The sequence below is a fragment of the Nyctereutes procyonoides genome, unplaced genomic scaffold, assembly GCF_905146905.1.
Source record: "Nyctereutes procyonoides isolate TBG_1078 unplaced genomic scaffold, NYPRO_anot_genome, whole genome shotgun sequence".
NCBI classification, from domain to species: domain Eukaryota; kingdom Metazoa; phylum Chordata; class Mammalia; order Carnivora; family Canidae; genus Nyctereutes; species Nyctereutes procyonoides.
Window position 1 is genome coordinate 11,191,329 of NW_026575125.1, and position 22,580 is coordinate 11,213,908.

The following is a 22,580-nucleotide window of genomic DNA, read 5'->3' on the forward strand; positions in this document are numbered from 1 at the left end:
GGCATTTTCAATTATTTTCAACTACTGGCCTATGCAGCATGCCTAGCTTATTGAAAGAAATATGCTTTTCAGAGAAATGCCCTAAAATTTTTCATATTCCTATAGACTTACAAAATTTCAGAGAAGTTCTCTAATAAAATTTAAATTAAAATTGGGCTCAAAGACTTTCATTTTAATGGTCTCACCCAGATGCTCTGCAATTAATTTCCACAGGAGCTGCATATTTACAGAGACTTGTGAATCCTGACAACCTTGTTTATCTGTTTGAAGCTAATTTTTTTATACTAGGTTTTACTAAATATGATACAATAAAAAGACTATTTAAGTTTTTTGAAAATTTAGACCACAATAATGTTAGATCAATTCTGCCTTCACTCAAGTGGTAACTCTAAGGCAGGATTTCTCAACCTCCGCATTACTGACATCTTGGGCAGGATCATTCTTTGCTGTGGGAACTGTCTTGCACACAGCAGAATGTTTAGCAGCATTCCTGGGCTCCACCCACTAGATGCAAATAGCACCCTACCTTACCCTCCCCAACCCCAATTACTTCTCACAACCAAAAAAAAAAAAAAAAAAGCCTCCAGATACAGTCAAATGCCCCCGGGTAGGGGTGGAGGCAGAAGGAAAGCAAAATGTCCCCAGCGGAGAACTGCTGCTCTAAGGCATGCTATTTTGGGTATTGCTACCTATAATTCTACAAGCCTCGGTCTTTATTTTTGCCAAGGAGGCATATAATATAAAGTGAAAACAAATGTGGAACCAAAATGTCCTGGCAGAGAAAACATATTTTAAAATATAATCAAATTAAGATTATAAGTATAAACCAGCCAGTTTCTGTGCAGCAAGGTCTGATCTCAGCTGAACCTCAGCTAATTTCAAAGTCATTTCTCTATAAAGGGCACCACTCACTTTTAGGTTCGTCCCCAACGTTTCCTTCTTTTCTCTCTGAAGTTCTTTTCTGTAGGGATGGATGTTTTCCTTTCTGTCTGATAAAGCCGCCACACCACTACTCTTTTCTTTGCTTGCTTCACAACTTTGCACCAAGTTGTTTCCAACCTTAACTAAGGCAGAAGAAAGAGAACCAAGGGTAACCAATTCCTTCTCCAAAGTTAATGCCAAACGATCAATTAGGAAATCGACACTTCCTAATTTTAGGTTTTTGAAGAAACAGTTTATAGGGAGAGCTATGATGAGATTATGAAGGCACTGGAACAAAGCTGTTTGATTCCTGAAAAAAAATAACAAATAAACACAATATTATAAAACTTAGGACAGCACAAAGCAGTTGTATACAACTTACTGTAATAATTAATACTCACTTATAAACCCTCTCATGATGAATAAAAGCAATAATGCATCCATGTGATCTCTGATATTATTCAGACTATAGCAATCAAATGTACATATCCTATACCAAGTCAGTTAACATTCATCACTTGCTTCCTGATTAAATTTTTTCTCTGAGTAATAAGATTATTATATTTTTTAAAAGTGTCATTGTAGGAGAAAGGTGAGTGGAAATCGTAAAATAATTATTAGGCCCTAATTAACAACAACAACAAAAAATCAAAAACAAACAAGTTAAAACAGCTCTAGTTTCCACATGAGGCCACCTGTTCACTGATGCCATACCAGGCAATGACCTGGACATGTCCCACAGTGACACAGATCTCTACTGTGGAGATGGTTCTTGGACCAAACACATATGCACTAAGTTCTCCAAACATATTCCAATTTGATATGCATTACCTGGAATAGACTATTAAATTCCCTTCAAATGGTGTTCTTTGTTTCCACTTGAAGAGTGTCCCATAGAAACTTCCTGGCCTTTTGCAAAAGCAAATTTCTGGAAATTCTTTGATTACTTCACATTTCATGTGTTCTAGAAGCCACATCTTCATTGAAGTCAGGGAATAGCTGGATGATGTGATTTGAAAACAAGTTCTGTTAAATGCTGTGAGAAGTGCAAAGAGATCTTCCACGTGTTCTATAAAAAAAAAAAAAACATGTCACAAGCTCTGTCATTTAACTGTTCATTATCAAATAAAAAGAGTTCTTAAAATTTTCTAATTCAATTAGGTATATTAAAAAGTACCAACAAAAATTACCTATAGGTTTCTTCTTTGGAAATATCAGCAGGTATTGCCTACTTGAAAGATCTTCTAGACTTAAAAAAAGTCTGCCACACTGAATATAATGATCTTCAGAAGAATTACCATTTTCCCTCTCCCTAATTTGTAGCAGCACGGTGCAACAAAAATTACTGAACGCTAAAAGTGGTGAAAGAGATGTGACAGCAGTAATGACCTGTCCACACTCTTTCTTAGATGACTGTTCACAAACAAAACTTTCCTCTTCCTTTTCCTCTTCCTCACTATCAACAGTCAACTTGATCCTTTTGGATTCTGATCCTATTTCACATGGCACTGAGCATGGTGCTGGGAAAAATTCTCTACTCAACTTGATCACCCTATTTTGACATTTAATAAGCCGACAGCTGGAGCTATGAGCTTGATCCATTAACAGTGATAAAGTCACATGATTCAGGGACCTGTAAAAAATTCAGAGTTGAGTTGAGTCTAAAACCTCATTCTTTAAAATCAAAAGGATGATTAAATGCTACACAAACAACACTTTATTCTCTTTTCCTAATAAACATCGTTTCAAGCATAGAGTATAGCAGAGAATCAAGTGTATAAGCCAAACACATTTTTAAAGATCCTGTAATAGCACTTTTCTTGAAATAGGAAAGCAAAAACACTAAATACACTCAACTTCAGGAAAATAATTTTCTTAAGAGAAAGGAATGGTAAAATAATGCTAGGTTTTAAGATAGGTTTTTACCCCTTCTTTTTTAAAAAAGAAAAAAAGAGTTAAAGAGTTAAACTTTTTGTAAAGATTTTATTTATTTATTCATGAGAGACAGAGAGAGAGAGAGAGAGAGAGAGAGAGAGAGAGAGAGAGGCAGAGACACAGGCAGAGGCAGAAGCAGGCTCCATGCAGGGAGCCCAATGTGGGACTCGATCCCAGGACTCCAGGATCAATGCCCAGGGCCAAAGGCAGGTGCTAAACTGCTGAGCCACCCAGAGATCCCCAAGAGTTAAACTTTTAATGAGTTTATTTTGGGTCATAGTTTAGAACGCAAATGACTCTAAAGTAAAAACTGCATTTTATACTCCCCTAAATGATTTGAATAAAATCTGCTTTTTAATACAAAACATTGTTTATCCCTCAGCAATGATAATGTTTGAGATAAAACTGTAAAAATTAATTTCATTTGTTTCTATTTATATTTTTTAACATGGCTAATTAGAACATTTAAAATTATTTATGTAGCTTACATTATATTTTTGTTGGACAGTGCTGTTCTAGACCATCAAGATAATGCTATCATGATACTTACAGCTTCAAAGATGTGGTTTTCACTCCAACAACCAAACTGTCATCTATTACATGATACCATATCTTCTCTACTAGCTGTTCTGAATCTTGAAAACAGTCTGCTATCTTTTCATCAAAGGTACAGACAGGATTTTCTTCTTTACCACAAAGAGTAACAAGATGTGCCTTATAGAAAAAACATGTTTAATAACTGATTAACAAAAAAACTACCAAATGTGGCAAAACGACAAAAATAATGTAAGTTAGCTTTTAGGCTTCAGAGCTTACAAATCTTAAAATAAATTGTCCTCTATAATATTTTACATTACATATTATATATAAATCACTAAAACAAAATTTATAGAACTTTTATGTAATAACTATCTACTCAGCTTAAGAAGCACGACCTGATTGGAAACAAGATGGGGTATCCAACACAGAGCCAGCCAGCACATAAGCTTGGAATCCATCTTGAAAAATAATCTGACATGTGTCCCAGGCATGCTGAAAATAATCCAATCATTATTAAAGTGACTTATACTAAGCCTATAACTGTAAAATTTTGTATGAATAAAACTGATTATCTTTGGACTGCTGACCAATTATGGGTAAAACTGTATTTCTTTTAAAGATTTTATTTATTTATTCTTGAGAGACAGAGAGAGAGAGGCAGAGGCAGGCAGAGGGAGGAGCAGGCTCCATGCAGAGAGCCTGATGTGGGACTTGATCCTGGGACTCCAGGCCCACGCCCTGGGCCGAAGGTAGGTGCTCAACCGCTGAGCCACCAGGGCTGCCCTAAAACTGTATTCTTAAAAGTCCAGGCCATACTCATTCATTTCTACACATATATGGATTTATAATAACAAGCAATAGACATGGTAGAAGGAGGAGGAGCAATAATCATAATTCACAACACTTACTGAATGCTTACTATGTATCAGGCACTGTTCTTAATGCTGCTTGTGATTCAATTAGCTTAACCTTCATAAAAAACCCTAGTACCCTAGGTCGGTAGTATTGCCTACATTTTCCAGATAAGGAAAACAAAATACAAGGAAGCTAAGAACATTATATGGTCTCATTCATTTGGGGAATATAAAAAATAGTGAAAGGGAATAAAGGGGAAAGGAGAAAAAATGAGTGGGAAATATTAGAAAGGGAGACAGAACATGAGAGACTCCTAACTCTGGGAAACGAACAAGGGGTGGTAGAAAGGGAGGTAGGCAGGGGGTGGGGATGACTGGGTGACGGGCACTGAGGGGGGCACTTGATGGGATGAGCACTGGGTGTTATTCTATATGTTGGCAAATTGAAGACCAATTTAAAAAAAAAAAGGAAGCTAAGAACCTTGCCCAAAGTCACATAGCTAGCAAGTAGTAGAGTTGGGATCTGAACCAAAGCAGAATGGTTCCAGAGCCCATCCTCTAACTAAATCATTACTCAATACTGCCCCACTACATAATAATTACTGAAAAAAAATGGGCACTTATATTCTAGTGAACTAAACAGCTTCCTGTGCCAGTAGCTGTGAGCTTTGAGGCAGGCCATTCATCTGAAACCTAAGGAAATTTTTACTCCCTGCCAGAATTGTTTTTAAAAATAATCATGTAAACAGCCCTAAATAGTACCTTCCACACAGTAGTTTCAGTACAGAAACTTTTAAACATTTCTTTCCCTTTTTTAATATTGGCAAAATTGGGGTGTCTGGGTGGCTTAGTTGATTAAGCGTGCAACTCATGATTTTGGCTCAGGTCATGATTTCACAGCCCCATGTTGGGCTCTGTATCAGGCTCAGCACTGAGCATGGAGCTTGCTTAAGATTCTCTCTCTCCTAAAGGGGAGGTGGGCGGGGGGTTGGAGTGACTGGGTGATGGGCACTGAGGGGGGCTACTTGGGATGAGCACTGGGTGTTATGCTATGTGTTGGCAAATTGAACTCCAATAAAAAAATTAAAAAAAAAAAGATTCTCTCTCTCCCTTCTCCCTATGCCCCTTCTTCTCCCTCCTTCCTTCTCTCTCCAGGTCTAAAAATAATAATAATAATAGTAATAATAATAAATAACAATAATAATAATAATACTGGCAAAATAGTTGGGGTGAGTGGAGAAGGGAAATGGGAGACTTTTAACAATGACTTTCATGAGCATTCCCAAGACACTGGAACTGTAATATAGAAATGCAACATGATGTACCTTTGTCATGCTTCTTACATTAACGGAATCATATTTTGGATCCAAGTCCTCATATTGCTAAGACTAAAATATAGACACAAGACATAGACTGCTATAAGAACAATCTGCAAGGAATACAGAGCTAGGCACTAAGGTGACTTGAGGGAAAAAAATGTAGTATCAAGTTTCTCTATGCCACCTTTTCTTGATTTATTTGTGACTTTGCTATGTTGTCTTTTTCTGTATGAAATTAATGTGCCTAAACACTACTTTTTATGAAGTTGAGGGAGGCTTTGCTAACTTTCTACATTACTGTACTGACATAAGCAACTGCAAGGTACTTGCAAGGTACTTGCAAGGTACCTAAAGAGTTCTTATTCTGGTCAACCACAAGGAAAATAAGCGTAAAATTATAAAAAGCAGATATAAACACTAAAAAAGCATAGCAATTCAACTAGAGGAATAAATACCCTTAGAAATGAACACTGCAACAAACAAAAAGAACAATTATAATACGGATGAAATTATGTATTCATTAATAAAAGGCTGAATAATGTTCTGCATATTCTGTTTAAGAAGAAAATACATAATTCACTTAGGGATAATTGCTATGCAAACTATACAAATAAAAAAGTTTAATAGTTAAATCTTTTGAACAAGACGACTTGTTCCCCCAAGGTTCCCGATAACTAAGATTTTAATATCCTATAGAATAATTTGCAAATTGGTAAAACATTGGCTCCTTATTAATCCAATATTTTCAAGTCATAAAAGTCCAGCATTATAATCCCTGCCACTTTGCTTCTTGGATCCACTGAGTAGCATTTTCTAAAATATCCAAATATTCCAATTTAAGTAAATCTTTAATAGCTTGTAGATTTCCAATTCATAAAAATGATAAAATGGTCACATGATTAATTTTACCTTCTCTGCACTTGTAGATGATGTACTATCATCTTTCCCTTGAACCAGGTTTATTAAAGTTTTGTAAGATTTTGAAATAATTTTTTCCTTAACCAAGAGATGCTGCTTCAATTCCTGAACAGAAGCCAAACCAACCTGTAAAGTAGAAAGAAAAACCATTGCCAGAGACGTTTTAAATGAAACCTGACAATATTGTTAATTCAGAACGTATTTTCACCAAATTTGCTTATTAATTCATTTTTCCATAGAAAAGCAGAAAATACTTCTCAGAGCAAAACTACTTTATTTATAAATTTTAAGTAATTATAAAGGAAAATAATACAGCAAGTAACTACAATAGTTTATGTATCAAACCCGAGAATGCCAATGTATGAGCACGCATTTCACCACTGAATTAAGTAATCAATTGATACGAATATGGATGTCTAATCACTATGAATAAAAATCAAGGCCAACCAACACTCCACAGGAAAACTATTTTTCTTGCTGTTGAAATAATTTCTGCTTCCAAAAGCAAAGAAATCACTATGAGTAGAAATGGTCACTTTTAACTTGATACTATTTGAAATCCTGTTCATATAACATCTATAGCAAATGTTAAAGATAACACATAGCCCCCAAACCCAAACTGTCACAAGTTTATTTTTATGCTAATAAACTCAGTGTCTGGGTGGACTCTTAACTATAAGAAATAAACAAAATTTTGCTCTAAGCTGGGCAGAGAGTAATCCATTCCTTTTATTATACCAGATAAACAGATTTCACTATTAAGGATGAAACATTCATGAAATGTATTTTGCTACTGAAAATATAAAGCCATGTCATTGAACTGACAAGAAGCAGTTCATTTCAGATGGATATCTGAGACTGTTTAAGTATTAATCCAGCTCTTAATCTAACATCTTTTCTAGATTGAAAACACAAAATGCATCCTATTTTTCAATCCCTTTCTTTCAAATTACAGTTTAAGTCAGGTAAATTCCTTTGTATTGGTGAACAGAAGTTGGAAAGTGAAGACTAAATTATACCTTACTTCAATTGCACAAAATATGTAAAATGTCTAGCTAATATTTTCAAACTTCATCTGTTGACCTATTTCTGTGGGCTCCACATTATTCACACTCATTTGCTGAGTAATTTGTGAAAGGGAGCTGTACACATGAGAGGGGGAAAGCCCAATGGGAGAATGCTGGAGGGGTAGGGAGTAGAAGAGAGGGATATGTGGGCACACTGTCAATGAAGGCACCCTCAAAAATTATCCGTGTTCTCTCTTTCCTACTCTCCTCAAAACGCTCCTCACCCCACTCCAGGACTAAATGGTGAATCACTAGTCTACTTAAATGTTCCATGTTGTGAAGTTTTGTTATACATTAAAAATAACCACATGGCAAAATATTTAAACAGCATGAAAATACTCCTCAACTTCTCTTTCTAGACTCTCAATCCCATTTGCAGAGCCAATAGATTGTTTACCTTTCCAGAAATTTTCTATTAAGGAATGCTTTCTTTCTCTACAAACAAATAATACCTATCCCAAACCAAATACAGGAGCATACTGCACTGCAGGACACCAAATCTTACTTTGTTGGTCTTTTTACTGGGATCTCTCTCATATATACAGAAGAGGACATAATACAAAAACAGTCTATAAACTAGTAATGAAGTCAACACCCAAGTAACCATATGCAGTCTACTGTCTATGGGTGCTGCTCGGTCACGAACCTCTCTTTTTCTAATGGAGGCAACACTACCCCGGCCTTTTAAGGTAACTTCCTTGTTCGTCTTCATAATATTACTATCATTGTATGTCCTAAAGAATATTTTTACTTTTTTTGTGTTTTGTTCTTGAACCTTTTATGAATAGAGTCATTCTGTATGTGCTAGGTTTTAGAGTCATCTCATCTGTCACTAGTAGCTGTCAGCTGTGACTTTCATTGCTCTGTAGTATTCCATCATATGACCATACCAGCTCGCTTCTCCATTTTCCTACTGAGGAGCATCTGGGTTATGTCCAGACATGCATGGACTATTACAAACATTGCTGCTGTGAATATTCTGTACACATGTACAAGTTTCTCCAAGATCCTGGTTTCCTCTTTTCCCCTCCAACTGGTTCCAACCAGTTGGAAAATAAATTCCGTTGGGGAAAGAACAGTGAAACAGACACTGGTTCTAGCTCTGCCTGTCACTTAACCTTTCTGGCTATTTGTTTCCTCATATGTAAAATGGGGGAGAGAGTGTAGACTTGTTCATCTCTAAACGGCCTTCCAGGGGCACCTGAATACCTCAATTGGTTAAGCATCGGCCTTTGGCCCAGGTCATGATCCAGGGCTCCTGGGATCAAGCCCCATGTCAGGCTCCCTGCTCAGTGGAGAGTCTGCTTATACCTCTTCCCCTGCCCCTCCCACCCGGCTCAAGCTCCCTCTCTCTAAAGTAAATAAATAAAATCTTAAAAAATGAAATAAAAATAAAACAAAAGGCCTTCTAACACTTGGAAGTATTTTTATCTAAATTGAGAACTAGTGATAACATGTGGATACGTGAAACAAAATGGACATCCAACTATCCCTTATTCACCACTTCCATATGCTCCTGCCCTCTCTGTGTGTTTATTTTCATTCTATGTCTATACTGCCTTCTGAGTAATTTTTTCTAACACAGTTTGGTTTGCTTCTTTGCTCTGCATCTCTTTCAGTCAACTCTTAAACTCCTCTGATGAGACTTTTTATTTCAATGTATTTTTAGTTCATAGACATGCTATTTGGTTATTTCCTGTGAATAATTGCTTATGATGCCTTATTTCTTTATGTGCTTAATCTGTGAGTTGTTCATTTTCTCTGAAAAATTGCCTGTGAGATTTATAAGAAGCCTAGGATAAAATATGTATTTTGAGAGAGGAATTTATGTTTCTTTCTGTCAGCTGTCTAGAGTACTACTGCTTTAGGTTAAACACAAATGCTCCCAAGGCAAAAGTAGCATCAGTTTCTCTGGGTTCTCTCTGGGTTCCAGCCTTTACAGTTTGGCCTGATAATTTATTTTTATATTTTCAGCTTTTTTAAGCTGTTAGGGAGACTTTTCCTTTAAGATTTTATTTATTTATTTGACAAAGAATGAGAGAGAACACAAGCAGCGGGGGAGGCAGGCAGAGGGAGAGGCAGGAGCAGGCTCCCAGTAGAGCAGGGAGCCTGATGCGAGGCTTGATCTCAGTACTCTGAGATCATGATCTGAGCCAAAGAAAGACACTTACCTGGCCGAGCCACCCAGGTGCCCCGAAGCTTTTAGGGAGATTTTAAGAACATATTTCAAATATGATTTTAACTTGTTTTTATCAGAAGAGTTGGTCCAAATAAATGAGGTGATATTTCTAAAAATCATGCTCTCATAAATTATTTTGGCATCATTTCTAAATTAGTATAAAGACCTACCTTAAAAAAAAGACCTACCTTATTTTTGACAGCTACATAGTATTCCATAGTTCAAGTATATTATAACTGATCTACCAAACTCCTAATGATATATATTTAGAATGACTGAATTTTATTGTCTATAAATACTATATAAACATTCCCATAAAATCATCTTTGTTTATTCTACAAGTATATCCTTAGAATAGATTCCTAGAAGTAAAACTGTGAGAGTAAAAAGATATGTCCAATTCACATTTTAATAGCAATAATAATTTTCCTTCTGAAGAGGTTGGGAGACTTTACATTCTCAAGAATACTGTTTCAGAATGAATATTCACATTAAGAAAAATCATGTTTTGTCACTTTTTACAATTTCTATCTAAATAATCTGTCTCTATATATTTTACTTTGTTCAGAGCACAAAAATTTTTAATCAATCTTTTCCTTTATGGTTCTATGCCCACTACAATATTTTATTCTCTATTGCCCACATTCATATCCGCATTCAATAAGCATTTAGTAAATTTACTTTAATAATTAATATAGTTGCAAAAAAAATTTTAAAGAGCCTACAAAGTACAAATATTTACTATCTGGCTCCTTACAAAAAAAGTTTGCCAGTGGTAGAGGAAAAAGCTAAATGACAACACAAGGAAACAGACAAATCCAAAAGGAAGAAAAACTGGCCTGGCCTCCTCATTAGTATCATTATAAGAAAGTGGGGAGGGGCATTACTCTAGATAAAAAGACCAATAACATATAATAATCAAGTGCAAATGTAAACTTTGACCATATCCTGAAAAAAAGCACCTATAAAAAATATTTTTGTGGCAATTAAAGAGATCTGAGGGGTATCTGGGTGGCTCCATCGGTTAGGCAGATGCCTTCGGCTCAGGTCATGATCCCAGGGTCCTGGAGTTGGGCCCTGCATTGGGCTCCTTGCTCCGTAGGGAGCCTGCTTCTCCCTCTCCCTCCACCTGCTACTCCCCCGGAGTGTGCTCTCCTTCTCTGTCAAATAAATGAATGGAATCTTTAAAAAAAAAAAAAGACATCTGAATATGGAATGAATAGTAAATAAGATTAAGAGATTATTATTAATTTTCTAACTGTAATAATAGTATGATATGTTTACATAGGAGAATATCCTTATTTTAGGCAATCCCTGCTGAAAGACATAGAAGTTATAGTATTTGCAAGTTTCAAATGGTCCTACAAAAATGTACATACACATATGCAAACACACTCACAAGTACAGATGAGGGAAATAGAATTTTTTTAAAAGTACAAATAGTTGCATGCACATAAGGACTAGAAATAACTACAGTACTATTCTCTGAACTTTTTGGAATATTTAAAAATTTTATGAATGAAAAAAGGTAGGTTACAAAAGAATATGCATCCTATCACATTTCTACATAAATTTGCATATATTCATTTAAAAAAATCTACAAGAATACACATGCCAAAGTGTTAAAATGGGTTATATCTCAGTAGTGGACTCCTAGGTAATTATTAGTCTCTTTTTAATATTTCTTTGTATAGTCCAAGTATTTTAGAGGGAATATGCATTACCTTTATACATTTGGAAAAAAAAACACTCTCTTTCAGAGAGCTTTATATTGAAAATTTGAGGGCTAATTGTTCATTTTTGGAACATGTTATGAATCATCATATTTGATGCTCCTTTAAAAGAGATATTGTGGGATCCCTGGGTGGTGCAGCAGTTTGGCGCCTGCCTTTGGCCCGGGGCGCAATCCTGGAGACCCGGGGTCGAATCCCACGTCAGGCTCCCTGCATGGAGCCTGCTTCTCCCTCTGCCTGTGTCTCTGCCTCTCTGTCTCTCTCTGTGTGACTATCATGAATAAATAAATAAAATCTTTAAAAAATAATAAAATAAAAAAGTAAAAGAGATATTGTGGTATACTGATCCCTAAGACCAGAAAAAATGTGTTTTCAAAAGTGAACTTCATATATTTTATCTTATGACTCACTAAATTCACAGTCCTATTGTAAAAAGTATCATTTTTAGATAATACATTTATAAATAATGTCACAATAATTTTTAGAGGTACTAAAAAGGCAAAGATACTTTGAAATATCATTTTCCCAAACACTGAGCACTAACCCAAAAAAAGCAAAAACAAAAAGCAAACATAGACACTAACTTTCAATCTTCTTTCCAGAGGTGGAATCATCAAATAACAATTCTGTTCTTTGTCTTCAAATAAGTCATCTTCATCGCAATCCAATGTTTCACTCTAAGAAAAAAATATACTAAAACTGAGATTTTGAAATAAACTGAAAATTCATAAGATTAACAAAATACAATTAAAGTTTATCCAAAGGGCAGTTTTCCATGTTACACACTGTTATATAAGAGACAAAAAATATGTATTTTCCCCATCATTTCTCGTAACTACAAAAAATTACTGAGACTCAGATATCTTATGGAGATCTGAAGCTTCAGGGGTATTATTTCCCTTCTGCCCAAGATCTTAAGATATTATGAACTGTTACTTCTTTTAATAAAGCAGGTTCATTTTATTTTATTCCTTAATTAGTCCAATGTTATGTTTACTAGTATAAAACGTGATTTTCAGAAGCAACAATAAAGTTAAAGTGTTACTATCACTACACTCCAAATTTACATCAAAAAGCATAGTCACTTTGTGTAATATTTATTGAAAGGAGATTCAATGTATAATTTCAAAAATTCAATCTATGTATTTTAAGAGTTTAAAATGTTTACTGTAAGAAATTACAAATACTGAAACAGTGGGTCAATAGCTTTAAAGTGTTCCAACTTCCTAAGATGGTTCTTAAAGTAATATATAAAAAGTATACAGAACTTACTGAATAGTTTATGTCGCCAAGATCTGTTATTATAAATGAACTCAAGCAACCTGAATTCAAGGAGTCCTGAAAAAGTAGCAGTACTTGTTCACTTCCAAGTCCTAGAAAGTCATCTATCAGTACTGAGCTAATTTTTTCCCACTTAGCAGCAACCTGAAAGAAAGAGGGTGGAAATGGAGGAATAGTATGATAGTATATTTCCATGCAGTTGTAAAATCTGCTATATTTGCTTTCTTTGTCCTAACTACTAAACTAAGTATAATTGTTCAAATGCAATCACTTCCCTTAACCCAGGTTTTCTGACACAGTCATCGCTCCTCCCTCTTTATTTGTATATTCTTAGCTTTTATTCCTGTTTTTAAAGTAATTGCATATTTTACCCTAAGATATATTTTTTAAAAGCAGATGAATATAAATATAACACCAAGGTAAAGCAAAGGCAAGAGCTACAAAATTCCCAGAGTGGCATGATTACCAAAGCAATTTATGAGCACTTAATTTGTGGATATCAGGGCGTAATTCCAGAGTTTTCAATACAGGGCATTTGAAAACTGCTTAGACATACAGAAATCTTGAAGAAGTAGCTTAAGAGGTAAGTCAGTAGGGACTTAGGTAAGCAACTTGTGCAAAGGATGATGGTCCTTTGTAGAGAAAGAACCCTAGAACACAATTTCAAGGCAGGAAGGCCAGCCAACAGTTTACATGCTCACTCAGAGTGGCATAGTCTCCCTCTTTGGGTAATGTGTTATTGGCAGAGTTCTACAGGGTCCAAACAGGGGACCCACTTAAAGTGTATGAGAACTATATTACACTGAATTAATGAGGCACAAAAGAATAGTTTTTCCTTATCCAGGTGAATAAGGGACCTCAGGTAGGTGCAAGTCCGTGATGATAGCCCTAGTCCTCGTATAACATAATAACTACTTACTGAGCTTCCCCTGTGTGCCAAGCACTGTGCAAGACACTTTACAATGTCATTTTCTTTCATTCTCTCGTCTCAGAGGTAGGATGATCCCAATTTCATAAAGACAGAAAATGAGTTCACAAAATTAAACATATTCCTTAAGGTAAAACTAGTAAGTGGCTCAGTTGGGAGTCAAACCCAGGCTTAGTGTGCTCTTTCCATTACCCTGACCCCAATAACAATTATAGGCTATACTAGATGTTTCCCTGCTACCACTTCTGGAAAGGAAAAGAGAGTAGAGAAAGGCAGAAAATGTTACCTTCCAAATAACCTTCAAATAAAAGCACAATATGCTTTTAAAAGATTGCTTTCAAAATAAAATAGGGTACTTTCAAATTACTATTCTTTGGAAATTTTAAATTTATTTATTTGAGAGCGAGCAGCATGAGTGCACACGGAGCGGCAGTGGGAGGAAAAGAGAGAATCTTAAGCAGGCTCTGCACACAGTGCAGAGTTAGACATAGAACTCAATCTCATGACTCTGAGATAAAACACAATTTCAACCTGACATTTTCACACACACAAACAGAAATACACATACACAAAGTAACAATTCACCTAAAAAAAATGGGTGGCTCACTCAGCTAAGGGTCCAGCTCTTGATTTAGGCTCAGGTCATGATTTCAGGGCCAGAGAGATTGAGCCCAGCATCAGACTCCATACTCAGTGCAGAGTCTGCTTGAGATTCCCTCTCGCCCTCCCTCTGTTCTTCCCCCTGCTCACACTCTAACTAAATAAAATTTTTAAAAAATTAGAAATAGTTATATTAAAAGACAAATAAATATATAATAATTGTAGCTATATATTTATATATTTCCAAACAACCCAAAGGTTTTATGACTCAAAACGGCAAGGCAAAACCTTTATCAGGTAGTATTCAGATAACTTTAAGAAATAAGAATGATGCAATATATGATTATAAGTGCAGCACTAAAAATTGATTTGGATAATAAGACTCCAGGATAAACTCTCTGAAACATATAAATCCTAAATAGGTCTAAGGCTACACCATTTGAATGATTATAAGTACTATACCTGAAAGTTCTTTTTCCAAATGGCACAAGCATCACTGGACCTAAAGGATACGATGAAAAGGTCTCCTCCTCTGCCTGAATTCATAAGTTGAACTGCACAAGGATCTCCAAATGGAAGCTGACAAATACTTTTAGGAGTCCCATCTTGAAATGAAATCAGCTGATTCTTCCGAGTAAGGGCAATCACAGACATTCTTAACTGGTTGTCGACAATCTTAGTTGCACAGACATGCACATAAGTTACTACACTGCTATAAGCAGGAGGGATAATGTATGTATCACTTATTATTTCTTCATTTTCAAGGGAGTATACACAAAATTTGGTATTCCAAATTTCATAATCTGATTTTGAAAGCTTTTTGGTGCAGTCCTCCTCAGATAAAAAACTTGCCTTTGCTCCTAATAAAACCATACCTAGATTTTCAATCTCCCCTGCCCACTCAACAGAGGCAATATTAACAGACACAGTAATAATTCTGCTGGTTTGGGAAGAGATACAGTAGAATGTCTTCACGTGTCTCCATAAAACTAAAGGGCCATCAAGGACTCTTACACCATCCTTCAACTCATGCCTTAGTTTAAAACTCAATCGCTTTTCAAATTTATTGGTTCTGTGAAGAAATAGAAGAAAATATTTGAAGACATTATTCTTATTGCATTGTATCATAATACAAGGGAGATTGATTCCAGTTCTGTAATCTGACACACAGTTGCAACACATAATTTTTAAATGAGAGTTTTCTTCTTTTAGCATAAGGAATCCAGTAGACTTCTGAACAAATGTTCTTGTTCCTCTGTCAAATACCATTCTCCTGACATGTAATACGGGTATTTTTGCAAGCCCTTTACTTGCAAAATCTCCTTTAGACAATCGAAAAATAAGGACTTCCCCATTATAACTCATGAGCATTTCTTGTCTGTCAAATGACATTGCTTGTTTGCTAGTCATTCCACAATATCAAGTCTTTGTGTTGGTCCAATTTTCTTTTTTTTTGTTTTTTGGTCCAATTTTCGAATGCAAATTGATTGCAGTTGATGATTTTTTTAAAAGATTTTTTAAAATTTATTCATGAGAGAGAGAGAGAGGCAGAGACATAGGCAGAGGGAGAAGCAGGGTCCAAGCAGGAAGCCCGATGTGGGACTCGATCTTGTGACTCCAGGACCATGCCCTGAGCCAAAGGCAGACACTCAACCACTGAGCCACTAAGGCATCCCGCAGCTGATGCTTTTAAACCTAAAAATGTAATGAGGAAAATTACCATCAAGTAGGCAGTTGAAAAGAAAACACATTTCTCTTTAAAAACTATCACATAAATTATAAATTTTATGAACATTTTTAAGTTTTTTATGCTATCTTAACAATGTTACACTTATCAAAAAAAAAACACATCCCAAATATCATTTCTGTACAGTTAAAAGACACAGTTTGCAAACAATGCAAATAACCATATCACATAAGATAACCGAATGTGTTAACAGCATCTATTAAAAACTGTGGGTGGTCTATTGAAAGTGCCTAAAGGCGTTCTTTCTGGTTCAGGGGATTACTTAAGGGTTCTAATTATGTCTCTCTCTCAAACCTACCAACTTAATCTGGTTTTCCCATTTTCTCTTTTCCCCCCAATTTTCTACCCTGTTGACTCAACCCTGGTTTTTTCCTCTCAGCCTTACCCCCTCTATAGTGACAATTCAGTAATCAGTCAGTGACTCAAATTGACTGCTACCACAGCCAGGCACTTGAGATCATGCTTTCCTGAAACAGGAACTCATACAGACTCTATTACCAAAATAAAAGCCCAGAAAGAAAAATAAGAGATTCTATACCATGGCTTAAAAGAATCTCCATAGGAGTAATAGAAATAAATTTTAAATCTTACTTTGTAAAAGCAGTGCAGCGTTAGGACCTTAAGGAAGTCACTATTCCTATTCCAAGTACAAAAAACGAGAGAATTAGTAACGTTATAATGAACACAAGAAGTAAATAATAGCTATCAGTTTTTCAGGCTTATAGGCCAGGCACAGCACATAATTTCATTTAATCTTTACAATTGTTCTTTTAAAGTAAGCACTTTTATTATCACATCTTCCAACTGAGAAAACTTTCTTATTTTAACAAAGGCCATAAATTTTTCCAAGGTTATTAACACTAATTGACAGGGGCACTCGATTTGGAAGAGGGGCCCTTTGATTCCTAAGCCAACACTTTTAACTACCACACTGTCCAGGCATATATCCCCTTACACTGAACTCTGGTTATAAGCAAGGCAACCTGAGAGAAATAGTAAAGTAGAATGAAAAACAAAGGAACACCCATGGCATCAAAAATGGCAAGATCTCATTCTTTTTTGTCTCAGTAATATTCCATTTTAAATATTCACATACATACATACATACATACACACACACACACCCCACATCTTTATCCATTCATCTATTGATAGACACCTGGGACCTATAGGACATTATATAAAGTGAAATAAGAGAAAAATAAATGTTATAGGTTTCCACTTACACATGGAATCTAAAAGACAACATGAACAAACAAAAAAACCCAACTCTTAAATACAGAGCATAATCCGTCAGAGAAGAGGTTAGTGGGGAAACGGGCAAAATAGATGAAGGATATTAAGAAGTACATACTTCCACTTATAAATAATTCATGGAGATGAAAAGTACAGTGCAAGGAATGTAGTCCATAATATTATAATAAAGGTGTATGGTAACTATACTTACCATGGTGAGCACTGAATAATGTATAGAATTGTTGAATCAATATGCTGCACACCTGAAACATGTAACATGTCAATTATACTTCAATAGTAAAAATAAAGTTTAAAAAAGAATACATGCCATATCTAACTGCAAAATAAAATTACAACAACAAAGGAACACCCCTTACAGTGAACACACATATAAGAGAAAGAGGCTGATTTCTACTCAGTGGCTATACATGCAGAGTCACTCTTTTAACAGCTACCGAAATCTCAGCATATGCTATGAACTGCACATGGTTGGAGAGCCTAAGGAACCATGTGAATGGTGAGCCTTCTCTGCCTTTTAATAGAAAAATGATTTCGGGCAAGTTATTTAATCCCTCTGTGCCTCATACCCACATATAATGGGATATAATAACAGTATAACCCCACAAGGCACTGAAATTAACTAACATAAACCACTTAAAATAGAACCTGGCACACAGAAAGTGCTCGATAAAGGTTAGCTACTACCCTTGTCATTATCATCATGATCATCATGGCCAGCTCTGGTTTATGTAGTACCTAACCTTTGAAACCTCAGAATAGTCACATACTTAGCAGTTTGTGAATGCTGAAAGGTCCCTTTCCACTATAAGTAACTAACTCATACTCTTTCTTTTCTCCTACTGTGGATCATTTACACCAGGAAATTCAACTACTTCAGAAATAAAACTAGGTCATTTGCCATTAGGTAATAATGCTTTCCTCTGTTGAATGAAAAACAAACTGCAAAGGCTTAGGTCTTGTTCTTTTCTTATAAAAATCTACCAAGAGTCCAATTAGAAAAACTTATCACTGAATCATCTACAAATTTAACTTAATGTAGCATTTCGTAGAAATGACTTTAATTTAGAGGCAATTCAATTAAAATGCAGACTCGATTAGTCAGCATCTACTTTCAAATTGGAGATGCTGTGGCTTATTGCCTGATTTCCAAATACATCATTTGTTGTAGTTTTAAATGAAGTTAACAAATTCTTTGAAATTCCTTCCATCAAGAAGTGGCACTTAATTCTGTCTTTGGGTGAGGGCTGGTCATTATGATTCACTTCTAACCAACAGAATATGGCAGAAGGGACGTGAGACTTCTGAGACTGGGTCACAGAGTATTATGGCTTCCTTGTTGACTTGCTCCTTGGATCACCTGCAATGTGGAAAGCCATCTGCCATATTATTAAGAGATATTCAGGCAGCCCCGTAAAATATGCATACAGCAAGGAACTATGGCTTCCTGCCAACAATCACCAAGTGACTGGGGCCTTTTGCCAAAGCCATGTGAGTGAGCCTTCTTAGGATCAGATCTTTCAGCACCAGTCAAGCCTTCAGATGATTCAGCCTCTTGGAGAGAGATCCTGAGTATCAAAAGCTCTTAGCCTCTTGGAGAGAGATCCTGAGTATCAAAAGCTTCTTAAACTGATCTTCCTTACTCTAGTCTCTCTCCCCTCAGATCTGGTACCTGTCCCCTACCTCAAAAACCTTGCATGTACCCTCTCCCCCTTCTCAATACATCTATGATCCCTGAATTACTTCCTAGAAAGATAGACGCTAAAAGCTGAATTGAACATATGAATGACACAGAGACAAAAGATCGCAAACCACTGCTATAAAGTTTGAATCGTGGCATTCAAAGCCCTGATATAATCCTAACCCAACATGCTTTTAGTGTGAGCTCTAGGCAAAAAACAAACTTATTCTCATGAGTTTAGATTCCAATAGATTTAAATGACTGTTATATGAAAGGTCTTTATTTTTAAATACTACAAAACCAGGCACATTTTTTTTTCCAGGCACATTTTAAATGTAAGTTATTTAAAATTGATCACCTTTGGAGTTAAAAATTAGAAGTAGAAGTCATTAATATATTTATGAAGATAAATTTTTCCCTCAAACTTTCTATAATCTTAAGGCTTATTGAATTTGCATACCTGTGTATATTTTATTTTATACTGATAAAACATCTGTTTTAAGAGAAGAGTTCTTAGCATATGTCATAAAACAAATCTTTAAGCCTACAGAATAAATGGTAATATTCTTTTTTTAGATAGAAATAATATGGAAACAAATGAAACTAAGATCAATTTATGGGTTCTAAAACCAATATAAACAAGCTCTGATTAATCATATCCTGATTATCAGGGCACCAGGCTTACTATTCCAGCCTATTGGTCATCTGACTTTTTACTTATCCTTACAACAGTGGCTTACACTGTTGTGGCTTACACCTTTACAACAGAAAAAAAAAAAAACATAACTTAAACCAGTTAAGCTTTACTTCCTATTGCAGGTAATGGGGTGGGGAGGGGGTTGGAAACAGATTATTTATAAAATACTACATAATCAATTTGAGCTTTTCCTGTTCTGTATTACCATATATCAAAGTTGACTGTATGTATTTTGTGCATAAAAAGAAAACAGATGAGTATAGTAGGGAAATAATACATGCTAACAAATAATAGTAGGTTAGCAATAAATGATCACCCTCATCCACTCTTTCCTATCATCTTCCTATCAAATAAACAGTGTTCCTTTCAAATGCTAATAAACTCCTCTGGGTGTCATAAATTTCAGAACTCTTCATATAAACTACCTATCTGGTTGAGGAAGATCCTAAAAGAGCACTACATTATCTGCAGATAAAATCTAAAAAATATGGCTAAGAAACTGTATCAAGTGTGACCAATAGAGAGTATCTTTGGAAAAAAGGTAGAATTAAGACCCTCAACTAAAAACTTCAAATAATAATATTAAACATAATTTTATAAGCATATTACCGATATAGGTACTTCTCACAACATACAGAACATTATTTACCTAAGTAAGTTAACTTGGCTACAGAATAAGTCTGCTTTTAAAATGTTTTTCTACCTACGTAACTGGAAATCATTTGTTAGGGCCTACCCATAATCAAGCTCCATTTTCCCTTTTCCAACAACACTTAGTGTATCTGAAATGTAGGTGAATGTTGGGGAATGGTGATTCACTAAGAGAGTTAGGAAAGACTAAGTTAAAGGTTTTTGATGTCATCCTAAGGACTTCTAACTTTCTCTAAGCAAGGATACACCCCTGAAAGATTGCAAAAATAGAAATCACAAGATTGTACTTCTGAATTATAAAAGATCCTAGTGACAGTGTTAAAGATGGGGTGAGGTGAGAATGGTGACAAAGCCATCAATTAGGAGATAATTATGAGCTCGTAATTAAAGGGAGAGGTAACTTTGGAAGGCAATTTGGCAGGCACCTGAAATACATATATCCAGCAATTTCATTTCTAGATATGAACCCAGAGAAATAATCCTACATAATAATGGACAAAGACATTGGTCTAGAATGGTTACTGTGCTATTTGTGATAGTAAGAAAAGTAAAAACTTCAATGACCATCAGTAGGGGAATGAATAAATACAGATGGAATATCATAGTATAGTTAAAAGAAACAAATTAGATGTATGCATACCACTATGGCCAAATCTCAAAAATCAAATGGAAAAAAATTAAGTTGCAGAAAAATGTATTCTCCAGTACATTTATCTAAATCAAAACACTTAAAACAACATTACATATTTTCTGTTTACCTACAAAGGCTACATTCCCTGAGTGCTTCTCCGACCAGGTACTATTCTAAGCACTTTGGACTCATTTATTACGCAGTACATTATTATGCTGTAGGCAACAGTATCTCATTCTACAGATGGGGAAACTGAGGCATGGAGTTTAAGGATCTTCTCAAAGGCCTAAAAATAGGAAGTGACAGAGCCAGGATTCAAACCCAGGCATCCTCGTCCAAAATTTCAAAAGCAAAGATTCTGTAAAGATTCAATGCAAATTCCGATCAGTGTTTATTCTGGAGAGAGAGACAGGCAATCAGGGTAGGGGAGTGAAGCCAGAGGGAGACTTTAACCATAGCTGTAATGGTATTTTTAACAATGTATTCCATTATTTTCAAACAATGTGTCCATTTTTCCCATAAAAAGGTGTAGCATATCAAAAAGTCTTGGACAAAGATTCTAAAGTATCAATTATGGTCGATTATGGATGGGGGAAATCTGGGGGCTTTTCTTCCTGCAATTTCTTTGTAGTTTTTTTTAAGGTTTTATTAGAGAGAGAGAGAACACGCGAGCAGGAGGAGGGGGAGGGGGAGAGGGAGAAGCAGACTCCCTGCTGAGGAAGGAGCCCTATGCGGCTGGACCCCAGGATGCTGAGATCATGACCTGGGCCAAAGACAGATGTTTAACCTATTGAGCCACCCAGGCAATCCCAGTATCTCTCAATTAAAAAACAAAACAAAACCTGTATTCTTGAATTCAAAACGATTTCAATATTTTAGCCGACAACCGTAAAATTGCTCCAGTGCCTTTATAAACCTAAATCTTTCTCAAGTTTAGCACTTCCTGTCACTTGGCTCTGGATAACTGTCATAGGAGCCGTGCGTTGCAGGCTATTTAGCAATACCCACTAGATGCCAGCACGGCCCCCTCCCCTCCCCTCCCCTCCAGAAGCTGCCAAGCGTCCCCAGGGAGACAAAATTGCCCCAGGGTGAGAACTACCCTAATCAATAAACTGTAAGATGCTAATTACATCTTTTAACTTTCTATACAACTGCCTTAGTTTACAGATTTCAAATTTATAATCCTCGATAAGTTTCTCACACTGCAAGTGGGAAAGATGAGGCGAGGGCGAAGAAAGTTTCAAGAGAAATAATTCTACACGGCAAGCCCTTAATACCTAGTCACCATTCCAAAGAGTGATGGACACAGGCTCCGGCAGGCTCGCTTCCATTCCCATTATCCCGCAAAGATGGGAGTCAAGCCAGCTCCGCCGCCAGCCACAGGTAAAGGACCACGGGCCAGCCCTACCTCACCGCGCGAGGACCTGCGTCCCAGAGCCGCCACGTTCGAGACGCCCTGGGCGGGCGCAGGGTCCCGGGGCTCCAAACCTCCCGCCCGCGCGCTGCATCCTGGGAGATCCGGGCCGGAGGCTGCGTCGAGAGCAGAGGAGGCGGGGCCGGCCCCGCCTGCGGGGAGACGGTTGCCAAGGGAGGCTGAGGGGGCGGGGCCTCCGGGGAATGTTGTGAAGCTAAGGGCGGGCGGAG

The 22,580-nt window shown here is 36.3% G+C and overlaps 1 protein-coding gene across 2 annotated transcripts; it reads right to left on the minus strand.

Annotated features, from left to right (window-relative positions):
- Positions 1 to 593: 593 nt before the first annotated feature.
- Positions 594 to 22,453, minus strand: FANCB (FA complementation group B). Of its 2 annotated transcripts, none has more exons than XM_055338970.1 (11): positions 22,345 to 22,453; positions 17,470 to 17,521; positions 16,614 to 16,659; positions 14,738 to 15,970; positions 12,739 to 12,891; positions 12,051 to 12,143; positions 6,479 to 6,613; positions 3,407 to 3,570; positions 2,112 to 2,554; positions 1,753 to 1,990; positions 594 to 1,231 (listed from the first exon to the last, which is right to left on the minus strand). In XM_055338970.1, exons 4-11 carry the CDS (start codon positions 15,683 to 15,685, stop codon positions 814 to 816), a joined length of 2,592 nt encoding a protein of 863 aa, XP_055194945.1. In that variant the 5' UTR covers positions 15,686 to 15,970; positions 16,614 to 16,659; positions 17,470 to 17,521; positions 22,345 to 22,453; the 3' UTR covers positions 594 to 813. The 2 variants fall into 2 exon arrangements, with proteins under 2 accessions (XP_055194945.1, XP_055194944.1); XM_055338969.1 differs by having other exon boundaries at positions 22,214 to 22,453.
- Between the last annotated feature and the right edge of the window lie 127 nt (positions 22,454 to 22,580).

Coding starts and splice junctions, on each gene's coding strand:
- FANCB (XM_055338970.1), bottom strand. CDS start 15,685: ATGACTAGCAAACAAGCAATGTCATTTGACAGACAAGAAATGCTCATG. Junction 3,571..6,478: donor CATCTACAAGTGCAGAGAAG/GTAAAATTAATC, acceptor TTTTTCTATAAG/GCACATCTTGTTACTCTTTG. Junction 1,991..2,111: donor TCCAAAGAAGAAACCTATAG/GTAATTTTTGTT, acceptor TTTTTTTTATAG/AACACGTGGAAGATCTCTTT.